The following is a 13,841-nucleotide window of genomic DNA, read 5'->3' as shown; positions in this document are numbered from 1 at the left end:
AAACGAATTAAATTTTTATTGTTCGCCATATAATAAACATCTCATTAACCGAGCTTAGTCGGTGTGCATGGGAGAATCTTGACCTCGGTCGTGTGCACAGACCTCACTGCGCTCGACCTGTACTCACGACCTCGGTCAAGATTCTCCCATGCAGAACTTCTGCTCAGTTAATAAAATGCTGAAAGCAATAGGCCATTTCCATGTTGCCTTTTGCCTCTGTGCCAAAACGAGTCTTAGCGTGAAATCGTTCATATGTATACAGTCAAACTTCTCCACGACGGTCACCTTGAGGACAGAGGAAAGTGACCGCTGTAGAGAGGTATCCAATATGGGGAGGTAGGGGTGTAAAGGTGTCAGGGAGTAATATTAAACCGGTTTATTTTTCGGGGCTGCACCTTTTTTTTTTTTCCCCAAAAAAGAATATTTCAGCATTTTTAAAAATGCTTATATTGGCACAAATTTTATAAATCAAAGTGTATCAATAAAACAGAAACTTACAGGAAGAGAGACCAACAACAGGCGGTGCGGATCAAGCTTGAGACTCTTTACGATAAAAAAAATGGGGTTTTGTATACACCGACACGGTCAGTCGTTATAGGTTATTTAGCTTGTGGGATGGGTTTTGATGGTCGTTGACGTTGTGGAATGGTGGCCATTCTAAAGAGCTTAAAACACGCGTAAATGTAAGAACTGTTCCCCGGTACAAGAAAAAAGTGGCGGTGTTAGAGAGGTGGCTGTTAGTGAAGGCTCTACTGTATATTTTCCTTCTAGAGGTTTATTTTCATGCAAATCAATGTCAGTTTCATATGTACGATATTGCATGAGGACGTCTCGTTTTGAAACAGGAGTAAAGATAACTCGCAGACTGACTAATTAGATTATGAGCTCGTCAAGGCTACAGTCGATCGACGAGAAAAAGGCTGATCGAATCAGCTATCACCTCTAATACAAATCAAGAGCGAATATTCAAATCGTTCATTAGCGTTGGTTTATAATTTTTGATAAGCGATACTTTCACTTTGATGACAAGAGCACTACCGTAATCAATCCAGAAAATCAAACGTTACTGCTGTACTGGGGCATGATGGAAGTTCAGAAGAGCAGCGTTTCACCAGGATCTGAGTTGCCATGGCAGCCTCATGAAGTCATACCCCATTTTACATATGACTGAATAACAAAAAAATAATAATTCGCAGAAAATGAAAACTTTTGTGGACGGACTACTGCAGGCCAACAATACTTCGTCAGCGACTTTAGCTCATAATGTAGGCAAACAACCATAGATTACAATTATACAGCCACTTGTTTAATAACATTCAAATGACAATTGCTGTTCCACTTTTTGACTTCCTAACTACCAAAGTTAGTAAAACGTGGTATAGGAGTCGTTGAAATGATTACCAAACAATTACTCTGGTGAACATGCAGACATTATGACTTAATTTAACTATCTAAATGGCATTCGCACTACATAGTTTTCATTGATGTAGAAATAAAAACTACGATTACTGCGCCTTTCAATAACATGCAGATTCTAAAATTCAAAGCTCAACCGACAAATGCGTTTTTTGCTACCGCCAAACAAATGTTCGGCGGTTCCTCCCCGCTTCCGAATACCGCCGAGCTCGCGGTAATCAAATCGTTGAGCACAGTTGAGACAACCCTAGCCCTAAACCCTGTTCATACGTACGCGCGTACTCCAAGCTAAGCCCAATTCCTTGAAAAATAGGAACGGAGCACCGCCATTACCATAAACACATCTTTGATATTGGACATCCATGTTATGATTAAATGACAGTTGTCAAAACGAGGTATCCATTGACCAGTATCATGTGACCATATCGCGGGTTCAGATTAAGAATTCATCGACCACATATTGGTTTTTCGACTGGATCGCCGTCTCAAGCTAGGTTATTACTTTGCGGGAGAGGGAAGGAGTACATGCAAAGGTAAAATTTCGGCGCAAATCAACCCCGGGCGCGGTGATTAATTTTCTCCCGACATCTTCCTTGCACAATCGTGTCTTAGAAAGTCCCTGGTATATTGCTTAGGTAATTTCTACAATCTTGGGTACACTTATTGGGTATAGCTTGTTAAAATTTAAATCTAACTAGACAAAATATTAAAACCACACGCTGAACAATTACATGCTCACAATTGATGATTTTTTTTTTTTTTTTTGAGTTTCTGATCCAAGACAAACAAATCCTCTTTGTATGGTTAATTATTGCAATCAGGAGCTCCGTTTTTAGGCTTGGCCGAATGAAAGATTGTTTTCCCCTAAGGATCTAGACCACTATAAGTTCCTATTACGCTTAGTCCGTCGTACTTGACGCGAAAAAAAACCGCGAGAAAAAATGGCCGTGTGAACTCCTGGGGAACTCCTGGTAGTCTATAAGGATCTGTCGTGCAATCTAACTGGTGCTTGAAATTGAAACTCCTATGACTTTTAAACAAATCAAGTAACAATAAATGTTTTATTTTAACTGCTTCCAACCAAATGTAAATGAACAGATTAAACTGCTTATGGTTTCACCACAAATTAGCAAAAGATGTTGCAGGCACACGTTCCAAAGCTATTAACCACGTACTCTGGTGCCATTGTGCCATGTCTCATCATATGTGACGTCATTTATTTCATTTTATGGTCTCAGTCAACCTCCAGGGCGATATTTCTATCCTAATGGAACGTATCTTACAGCTGGACGTTTGTCGGAGAAATGTTTAATAGAATTGTGATATCTACTCATAATAGCTTGTTTGTCATTAGCATCAGCAGTGACGTCATTATGACTTCAGGCAGACATTCAAATTACTACAATCTTTCTTTAAATCTATTCATTTCATTAAGCAACGGAGAGAACGAAGCAGGCAAATTCAAAAATATGAAGAAATAATACCTTTTACAGGGAGGAAGAATCTTGTTGCAAACTCAATCTACCATCTAGGATTTTGAAATTTTGAAATTTTGAATTTTCGATTCTCCTCCAAGTAGCCTTAACGTTAACTTAGCTTACTTATACCTAATTGTGTTATATGTTACCTAGAAATATTATCGATTTACAGCAAATTAAATAATGATAGTGGAATCTCGATTTCTTGAACCCTCCTTTTTTCGAACCTCCTGATAACTCGAACCAAAAGTCGTTCCCTCTCCCAGTTAAACACCGTGATTTTACCCCCGATTTCTCGAACTATCAGATTTCTCGAGCCAGTACTCGTTTCCCTTGGAGGTTCGAAATATCGGGATTCCACTGTATGTCCCAAGTGTTGCCTTGGAAACATTTAAGGCGGCGAGGACAAAATGTTGACCATTAAATTTTGGGATAAGGTATAAAATTTGATACTTATAAGATAAATGACTTACAAAGTTTTACATTTTCAGCTTAAAGTTTTCCCCTTCCCTTGCGGTCAGAAAGGGTTTACTCTTACGAAGAATCTATAACATTTTCCTTGAAACAGTGTAGAAACAGTATGTTCAAGATAAACTCATCCCATTATGTTCCCTCGCTTGATGATGGTCCCGCTGAGCATTCTTGATACGCTTTATTGGCAAACTCTGCGTTTTGAGGCACCACTACAGGTGGACTGAAAGATTCCGTGGAGATGGTACAGCTACACCATATCATTTCCTTTATCTTCTCTCGGAAGGTTTTGTTTATCAGAGCGTACACAAATGGGTTGACAGCAGTATTGAGCAGGATAAGCGTGTGGATGACGGAGTACGTGTCTTTACTTACGCTGAGAGATGTGTGGTAATCCACGGTGTGTGCAATTATGTCGGACACCCAACAGACCCCAAACATGACCGTGACAGTTACCGCCATCAAGGTGACTCGCTTCCGCACTCTGAGTACGCCCTGCGTGTAGCGAGATACAAATCCAATTAAGGTGATTACAAATGAATCAGCAAGACAATTTGAAAGTTAGCTGCTAAAGGGTAGCCTAAAACAGTGACAGGATAAGTCAATTATGATGTCATAGTGAGTATTGTATCATACAGAGTCGCAGTCGCGACGTCACATTAATCACAACGATGCCACAGACTGACAACCTACATAGATTCTCTATCACATTAGTCTTTTATTTTGATAAAATCTTTACTGAAATTAAAAAAAAAAAAAAAAAAAAAACGGTGATATTTACAAAGTTCCTCTCTCTCAAAAAATCTAATCTACCAGCGCAATAGTATTAGCCAGAATAGCTAGAAATAAGTAAATTACTTACAGCATTTTAATCACCGTGCATTAGTCATGGCATCAGGAAAGTTAAGTTCAGCCCATTATAAATATTGTCGCGCATGCAAGGGAAAATAATTGTGCTGTTAGTCCTTTCGCCTACAAGTCGATTCGCCCACATTGAAGTCGATCCGCCTACACGATCAAAGTCGTTTCTCCTACACTAGTGGTACTTAAGTCAAAGTTATTTTGGGAAGACACATAAACACTGACTGTCAGACGTCTTTTGGTGGAAAGGGAGGTCGAAAGGAAAATCACGCAACAACAATTTATTTTTGCGAATTGGCGATATTTTGTAATCAGTGTCTCTCTATTACATAGTGCTTTATCACATCGTGCTCTTTATGGAGTAAATTTTTGCGGAGGAAATTTTTACAGAAACTTTGTTTTTGAGGTGACTTTTTTTTTTTGGAAGTAACCGCAAAAATCGCAAAAATTAAAAACTGCAAAACATTTAGTACCACACGGTACTCTTTAGCTACACAATGGGGTTGACATAATCATCCCAAGTTTGGAATATTTTAGCTTTCAGGGAGCGGTATTTTGATATGATTACTCTTATTTGAATCCTTTTTAGTTTTTTTTTTTTCTGAAACCAAACGAATTCGCAGTGCCGTCAGCCGAGCCAAGGAGTGTCTTTCCCAGACTTGACTGCGTTTCTGTCTCAAAAGGTCCACAGCGGCAGCTTTCGCCATACCTTAAAGGGTATTGAACTGAAAAAAAAAAAAAAAAAAAAAAAAAAAATTATATATGGCAGAAATATTTTAAATTCAGCTTCACGAGTAGAAGGTATTCGAAGGTATTCTTTATCGCTATTTGTTTTAGAATTGATACCTCTTAGGCGTAAAAAAAGTACCGTAAGTCCTCGAATTAGCGCTCGGGGAGCTTATTTCAAATTTAGAAGAAGACGCGGGGCGCTTAGTCGAGAGGGGCGCTTATTTATTTTTTTCCAATTCGTAGTCAGATATGATCGTTCTTTTTTTTGTAATATATGTATGTCGGACCCTTGGGAGTCGCAAAAGGATCCTGTCTCTTATGAAGAACTCCGTCGTATAACTCCCTTAGCCGGTATAGACCTACTGCACAAGGTTGGTTGGGCTTTAGGCAATGAATCTGAAATCTTCACCTCATCCGTTGCGACGATCAATGTGCAGTGCTTGGCACTCTTCCATAAACCAGACGGAGGGGAGGGGCTGCTTTTACGAGGGGAAGGGCGTTTCAACATAAGAAATGTCAACATGGCATGTCAACACAAGAAATAGATTTTCCTCGATCGAACTGCCGAAAATGAACTTGGAGTTTGGCCGTCGGAGTTTTTCATTTTTAGGGACTTCAATTTTTAACAGTTTACCAGCGGACATAAGAACTCTGAACTCTAGGCTTTTATTTAGGCAAAAGGCCAACGAACATTTTTATTTGTACTTTTTAATCGTGAGTTTTTATGTGTTTCCCAATGTACTAGTTTCGCCTTTTTTAACTTTTTACCTTTTTAAATTTTTAAATTTTTAAATCTTACAGGACCCCTTTGATAACAGTACTTTATAGTACTGATGGGTTAATCCTGTCTAAAGATTCGTTATTATTATTATTATTATTATTATTACTATTATTTTAAATTTTGGCCAACAGGAGGGGCATCTATTCGAAGCGGGCGCTTATTTGAGGAGAGGCACCAATTCGAGGATTTATGGTGTTTAAGCCACGCCCACAAAACGGGATCTTGGTACCCCTTAGAAGTTCTTTTCAAAATTTCCGACGAGCACCCCCTGGGAGAAGACACGCGTTTAGGCGAAGCTGAAACGAAGGATTCCTTCATATTAAGAGAATTTGTATTATTACTTGTACTTACCCGCTGTTGGAAGGCGGGTTGATTGTTTTCAACACGTTTGAGCCACAGGGTGTACACGATTCTGGAATACAACCCAGCCATCATTACCACAGACACAGCTACCAGGGTTGAAAACAACAAAGAATAAGCTCTGGGAATCCAGTTCTGGCCGTACATCGGGACATTCTTACAGTAACCGTCCTGCACTTCGAGAAACAGGAACCATGGCAGGTTTAGTATCACTGAGAAAATCCAAGAGCCAGGAATGATCACCTGAAATGGAAAAGAGCAACGTTTATGACAGTTATCCACAAGAAAATAACAATTTGTAATGACGGCGCTCACTACAAACGATGGCCAATTTATGTCTTAGTTTGGCAGCAAATGATTACCTTGATTGATAATTTTACGTATAATTTCGTAAAATTCGTCACCATTCAATTCCTTGTGTCATTCTTTTATAATATGGCTATCAAACTCGCATGATGAAATCTATATACAAAGTTTTAAAAGAGTTGCACTCGAGGTCAGCCTTATACTAAAGGAAAAATGAAATCTTCAATGGGTTTATCTAAACCGATAAACCTGTTCGAACTTTCCCCCATTGTCTGTGGGTTATAGCTAATTTGCGATAAAACTAGTGTAAACTTGTGAAAAGTTTACAAGCGTCTCTGAATGAAGACTAGAAAGGCGCCAACGTGAACGCGTTGCATTTGCACAGCTGATATTCTGATTGGTTGAATTGCTTTTCCCACGTGTGCGAAATTCGTTTCGCGATTGTGATTGGATGAAGAAATTTCCGTATGGGCTTTTCATGCGATCGATTTTATCCGAAAATCTCAGATAGTATGAGACGAAAGTATGTTTTATATTTTATCTAAATCTTTATTCGCAATAACATCCGCTGCATCTGCCCCTGCATATCTGACAGTGTTCCGGAATCGTCATCTGTTACGCTTCGCTTGCATCTGCTTAGATATGTGTGCTTAGATGCGAGTCCCTAAATTTACACCTGTCTATGCATTTACAATATAATTATATATTTACATTCTGTCAAAATTTACCCGCATTGTTGAAAATAGGACCTATTTTTGTAATGTTCGCAAGTTTCAGGCTTGCTCACTGCATGAATCATTGGCGTACCTTCAATTTCTTCTTGTTAAGTCTCTTGTTATTATGGGGATATATTACTGCAAAATATCGCTCAAAGGCGATCACAACCAGAGTGACCGTAGAGGAAATTCCTCCAACCCACGCGAAGATCCCAGCTGTCAACAATTTGCACAGGATTGTACCACCCACTCCCCCTGGGTGGTTGCCAGTGATTGCCGCGATAACTGCCGGTGCAATAAACGTTGCGTACATCATATCTCCAATAGCCAGGTTCACAAGTAGATAGTTGATGGGAGTCCTGTGGAATGTAACGAAAAGAAATCGAATGGCTGAAGCGGTAGAGGCCCGTTTATGTTACGCCTGAGTACTCATGTGCTGGAAGCTACAATCGTGGAGAAATGATATAATAATGCAAGGAATTATCTGTGTTTATTAACTGAAGTTTTCAAAAAAGAACTTCTATCCTTTTGAAAACTCGTTCCTGTTCCTCCTTCCCCACCCAATGCAATATTAAAACTCGGGAGAAACTGCAGATTTGTACGTGTTGTGTGTGTGTAGGGGGGGGGGGAGGAGAGGCTAGGCAGGTGAAGTTGTATTCGCGTCTGACGCGTGAGCAAAAACGCCAAGAGTGCCCCTTCGTTCCAAGCCTTTTGTCCATGATTGTACCTTTATTTGAGGCTTCCAGGACTGTGATTTGTAAAATCGATATATTTTATTGCTTTTAAAGCCATATTTTAGATTGCTTTTACAAATCACAGGCCTTTCTTTTTAACGTTTATTTTGCCATACCCTCATCTAAGACCAGGGGCGCGTTTCTCGAAGGTCCCGAAAAGCTTTCGCACCCGGAAAGCCATAGCAAAATCTCGAAGCTTATGGTTACAGAGCTGTTTTATTCACGTATTTTTAATATGAACAGCGGTCCTCTTCATTCAAGAAGTTTCAGGCGTATACACTTCTCCGTTTTTAGATACAGATGAACTAAAAATGGCTTTACTGGCCCGAAAAGTTTCCGGGGCTTTCGAGAAACCGGCCCCAGGCTTTTCGATGCGGGAAGTTTTGATGACTTAAGCTATGTGTGTAAACTAATTGTTGTAAATATTGCTTCTTTTAATATACCACTGCAATTTCACGAGGTTAATCTCGGCATACCTCATATCTCTGTTCCTCTTTATGATCAGACAAACAAGAAAATTCCCCACGATATTCACAATGAATGCTATACCGTGCACAGTTATTATGGCAATATCGTTTGCCCCGGCCATGGCAGGAGTTTGGAGTTGATGCTACAACGTTACGCAACCTGGATAACAGAGAAGAATAAAAATGATAAGCCATAGTTGCATGTCACTTGTCTATGATTTATGTTAGCACAATTGCTAATAATCTGACAATTTCATTGGCTAATTTGCCGTTGTTGATAAGAGTCCAGACAACGCTGCTCGCGTCAATGTGTCACGCTCTTGGTCACGCTCTGAGAAAAACAAACAAGCAAACAAACAAGCAAACAAACAAACAAACAAAACATTTTCTTTGACGTTGATGTTGTGGTAAAAAACAAATCGAACATGGATTAGCGTTGTCCGCGCTCTTATCCACAACGATATGCGTCATCACAGTGCTCAAAATGTTGTGGACTCACGATATTAGCCATTGATACACTGCAATTATAGTAACAATAATGATACGTACGTCACAGCGAATTCCTTCGGTTCAGCACGTGGGTTTTACATAAACAAAGTTAGAGGCAGTTTACTGAAAAATGCGAGCTCGCTCTTCTCACTCCAGTGACGCCGATTCAAAAGGTACAGGACTTTGATCTTCGAAAAGCAATTTGATTTAATTCTTCTCGGCCGCTTCTATGCAGCAGTAATTACACTCCATACAGAGACTATTTGCACTACCGTGCTCTATTTCATAGCCATTTAGGGTTCTGCGCAAGGCGTGTTACATTTATCATACTCTTTAGCAGAAAAAAAAAAAAAAAAAGAGAGAGAGAGAGAAACTGACAAACTTTATACAACAAACGAGAACTCGCACAAGGAAAGCATTCGCCAGTCAAGATTAAGGGAACTATTATATGTGTGTGAAACGATCCATTTTTTGCTAACATACCCAACGTAAGCTCTGTGGAACCACGGTGGCTGTCCGGAAACTATTGGCACGTTTATACTACAACACTGTAAATTTAAGAGTAATTGCCACTAAAAATCAAAGAAATCGTGGCCACGGTCGAAAAATCGATTTTGCTCATAATTTGCCAGTTTGAAGGCCTAGGTAAGTAACTGAAGGAAATCAAGTTAGTTTTTTGAAATATCCAATATAACGGCAGAAATTCACGAAAAACGGTTATCGCACCGAAAGCTCAGATTTCACTTCGCGGTAATCCGAAATTTTACACTTTTCAGCTTCTTGCTACACAGTCGTTTACATCGCTGTGAAACGTTCTCAACGTTAAATGTATGCATTGATTCTTCCTTAATCAAGAGATAGTGATTATTTTTATTTCTTGTGCTTTCTGGCCGAACTGAGCCCCGATTAAGTAGACATACTTTTCTAATTAAAACAAAACTCAAAAGTTATGCAAATTTAGTGAGGAAAAAAGCTGACCGGTAGTGCTTCAAATCGTCTGATATTCTAGCAAAAGACAGTTCAGTCGATGAATTTTAGGCTTACGGATTCATTTTTTTGGGATCTACCAGCAGTTTTGCATGAACGCCGATCAAAAATCGAGAAAATTGCAATTTAGCCCCTTTGAAATTTGCAATGTAACGGAACACGCTAGAATAGGTAAAAATCTTTTGTTGGCTTGAGACAGGACAACCAAAGCCTATTAATGTCTTTGACGTTTGGAACGCCTTAGAAATAATATTTAACTTAGAAATTGCCTGTAATAGCTAAAAAACACGAGTAGAACCAAACTTAATCGCTCTCTAGCTCTCCCTGTTTTGTGTCACGCATGATACACTTGGCCGATGCTACAATCTTGGAAATGACAATGTGTGGCGAAGGTCAAGTAATTTATGCAGCTTCGGGATAAGTGACGGAGTGTTTGAGGCGTTCAAAGTATTTCCCCACCAGTTGCTCTTAGATTCCCTTTGCGTTTAGATAACTCCTACCAGAAGCAATTCAAATCTGCAGGAGCAAGGATATTCGGGACGGCTAAAACGCACTGTTCAGCTTTCTCAAATAACAACTCGTACTAGAGCTTTACACTGCAATCCACGGTGCTACTATGCAGCGAGTACGTGACGGACTTGGAAGATGCGTCAAATCTGTAGAAGATGATGGAGCTTTCTCCAGAACTCAACCTTCAATCGCTTTTTCAAATTATGCGATATTCAGCTATCAGTTTGCTTTCCTTTGAAGCTTCGTCCAGTACAAAAAGCCTACCTTTGCATTCAGCTCATTGATCGGGGTGGAAAAAGAGACGTCAGTATCAGTTTCATGATCAACTTGCAGGGCGAGAAAGGAAGAGAAAAGAGTTGAATTGCATTGATAACGCTAGGGTGGGGATGAGAGAAAACTCCTGATAAAAATTGCCTTGTTTACAAACCAAATTTGTGACGCCACAGTTGGTTTTCATTGCTATTTAGCACTGAAGCATGAAGCATTTTTGTAGCCAATGACATGTCGGTATATCTTTAACCTACGTTGTGGTTTACACTTCTGATAAAATTAGTGCTACCTACTCTTTATCATGCTTTATCATGTAGTCTTGTGGATCGTTTTATACCACCAACTACTGCCTCATTCAGTTGACGAGCCTTTCTTCGACCCTGGTTTAACCTGCTTTTCAGTTCAAATAAATTAACAAGAAATAATTCGAAAACACAAGTATCTGTAAGATGTTGGATGTTGCAACAAGGTGGCCAAACGTAATTAAGCAAATTGCGTGTGTGCAACATTGGTGACATTCTTGCGCGGGTCAATTTTTTTTCCTTGCTTCTAGTCCAGTTCTGGCCCTTCCTTTGTCACGAAACGTCGGGAGAGAGCCGAGAGAGAGGGACCCTCCCTCTCGACGTTGCGTGACAAGGAGAGGGCCAGAACAGGACTACCTTGCTTCTGGATAATCATTGAGGGTGTGACCGTTAAAACTACGGAAATTATTTATTTATTATTCCTAAAGTATTTGTTTACCTCGACTTCCTTCAATGATGAAAACTTTTAGCACAAGGATTGGCGTGTTGCTTTTTATCTGGTCAGACTGATTTTAAAGTACAAGCAAGCAGGTGCAAGTCAAGGAGGAATATGTGTTGTTATCATTGAGGAGAGTTTCTGGTTCTCTGTTCATCAAAGACTTCAGTCGTCACTGGCGCGCCTGAGCCCACAGGGAAGAACTGTTCTGAATCTTCTAGTAAATTCACGGACTTGAATAAATTTCCATTTGCCGTGTGTGTAATTTCCACAGATCCTTGAGTGACATGAATCAACTTCTGGACCTGTACCTAATCAGGAGCCGGTCATGGGCTCCTGACCTAATCAATGAGATTGTCGATTCCAAGAAGTTTCTCGGTTTCTCGAAACGCACACATTCGCCAAAAATATTCTGCACGTATGTCTCAATGCGATAAAATCTGAAGGACTTTTAGTAGCTTTTGATATCCTTGTTACACTGTATGAGCGGTATGACCGTAACTGCGTGCCAGCACAAATTCCACCGTATTGAAGAACGAACTCGCGCGGGGCGTCTTTAACTCATCCAGCTTACTTCGATTCTTCTTTGATAAGTGCGTTGTTTGTTTGGTTATCGATACAACATTAACTTTTCGTGGGAATAGATAGCCTCCTACTGGCTGGCGACGGCATAAAGCTTGTAATCCCTAACATCGTTCCAATATGTATATACTATTGGGACCTTTTTTACTTCGTTCGGCGGGTTAACTGGGCAATCTTCTCTTATTAATGCATGATTTCGCACATCGACAACAAAGATCTTGTTATTAAAATTTGACTCATTTTGAACGATGAAAAAATGGTTTCAAAATTGTTTCCCTTGAAAAATCGCTCGAGCGTGACACTGGGCAGCGAGAAGATGGAGAGTGTGATTTAAAAGTTTGGTGTTTCTTTTTCGCTTTTTTTTAAACTCTTGTCGGCGATTTTTTTTAGGTTAAATACTACTCTTAAAGCTTTTCAAATGTAAAAGACATTAATAGGTTTTGATTGTCCCGTCTCAAGCCAACAAAAATGGTCTTACCTATTTTAGCGTATTGCGTTACATTGCAAAATTCAAAGGGGCTAAATTGCAATTTTCTCGATTTTTGATCGGCGTTCATGCAAAATTGCTAGTAGATCCCACAAAAATGAAACTGTAGGCCTACAATTCATTGGCTGAACTGTCTTTTGCTAGAATATCAGACAATTTGAAGCACTACCGGTCAGCGTTTTTCCTCACTGAATTTGCATAACTTTTGAGTTTTGTTTTAATTAGAAAAGTATGTCTACTTAATCGGGGCTCAGTTCGGCCAGAAAGCACAAGAAATAAAAACAATCACTAGCTCTTGATTAAGGAAGAATCAATGTATACATTTAAAGTTGAGAACGTTTCACAGCGATGTAAACGACTGTGTAGCAAGAAGCTGAAAAGTGTAAAATTTCGGATTACCGCGAAGTGAAATCTGAGCTTTAAATCGGTGCGATAACCGTTTTTCGTGAATTTCTGCCGTTTTATTGGATATTTCAAAAAACTAACTTGATTTCCTTCAGTTACTTACCTAGGCCTTCAAACTGGCAAATTATGAGCAAAATCGATTTTTCGACCGTGGTCACACTTTTAGAATTTTCTTTGATTTTTACTGACATTTACTCTTAACTCGTAGCTTCTCTGAACTTTATGGTGAGTGTTAACTATTCCGGTTGGCGAAAATTTTTATTCGTTGAACACACACGCTAATAATGAATGGATGATGAGCTAAACTCACGAGGTCTTATGCTTATGTAAATCTTAGAAAGTTCCAGAAGCATCTTTGCGTATATTTGGGTTTGCGGGACAATGCAGACTAATTATTAAATACTCTACATTACGACTATACCTGACAGGTGACAGAATGAATAGGATTACATAAGCTGATTATGTAGCAGTGAGGTTTGACGATTGCGGGGGCGTCAAGTTCTGCTAAGTCTGCATATATAGCGACCATGCATGGATGTAGATATTTAATACTTACTGCTGTAGTGTAGTGATAAAACTACAACTAAAATACACTTGAGGTTAGAACTGAACAGCAACTGCTCGCTTACTTATTCACAGTTGTCCAAAGCTCGTCCAAGGTCTTCTTTTCTACTCAAAAATTTACCTCTCCCCTCTGCTTAAGTTGTTCTTGTTTCTCTACTTCTAAGCTGCTATGCGAATAACACTCAAACGTGTTCCTTTAGTAGTTATCCCCTAAGTGGCTATTGCGTAGTTAATGACGTAGTACAATTTCAGACAGACAATATCAAGCGAATGAGTACCTTAAGGAGTCCTACAGCATGTCTGACAGTAAATGCCCCGGTAGGCAATTAGGGTCAAAAACAGCTTTCTCATTCAAATCTTTAGTTGAAGAGTACAAGAATTTACCTTCTCATTTAGCTTCAGTTCAAAAGAAAAACAGAGTCCTAAGAAGACTAGAAAACTTGCTAATCGATAATCTGAAAACGCGCGCTAACGGGATGCGGGAATGTTG

General features: G+C 39.5%; 1 protein-coding gene across 1 annotated transcript; it reads right to left on the bottom strand.

Moving 5' to 3' along the window:
- Window positions 1-2,383: 2,383 nt before the first annotated feature.
- Window positions 2,384-13,505, bottom strand: LOC145467398 (pyroglutamylated RF-amide peptide receptor-like). Its single transcript, XM_081450955.1, has 5 exons — window positions 13,417-13,505; window positions 8,329-8,479; window positions 7,210-7,477; window positions 6,088-6,339; window positions 2,384-3,860 (listed from the first exon to the last, which is right to left on the bottom strand). The coding sequence occupies exons 2-5, from the start codon at window positions 8,439-8,441 to the stop codon at window positions 3,498-3,500; spliced, it is 996 nt and encodes a 331-aa protein (XP_081307081.1). The 5' UTR covers window positions 8,442-8,479; window positions 13,417-13,505; the 3' UTR covers window positions 2,384-3,497.
- Window positions 13,506-13,841: the final 336 nt, after the last annotated feature.

This window comes from Orbicella franksi, chromosome 14, assembly GCF_964199315.1.
Source record: "Orbicella franksi chromosome 14, jaOrbFran1.1, whole genome shotgun sequence".
Taxonomy (NCBI): domain Eukaryota; kingdom Metazoa; phylum Cnidaria; class Anthozoa; order Scleractinia; family Merulinidae; genus Orbicella; species Orbicella franksi.
This window is presented reverse-complemented; position numbering and strand designations above follow the sequence as displayed.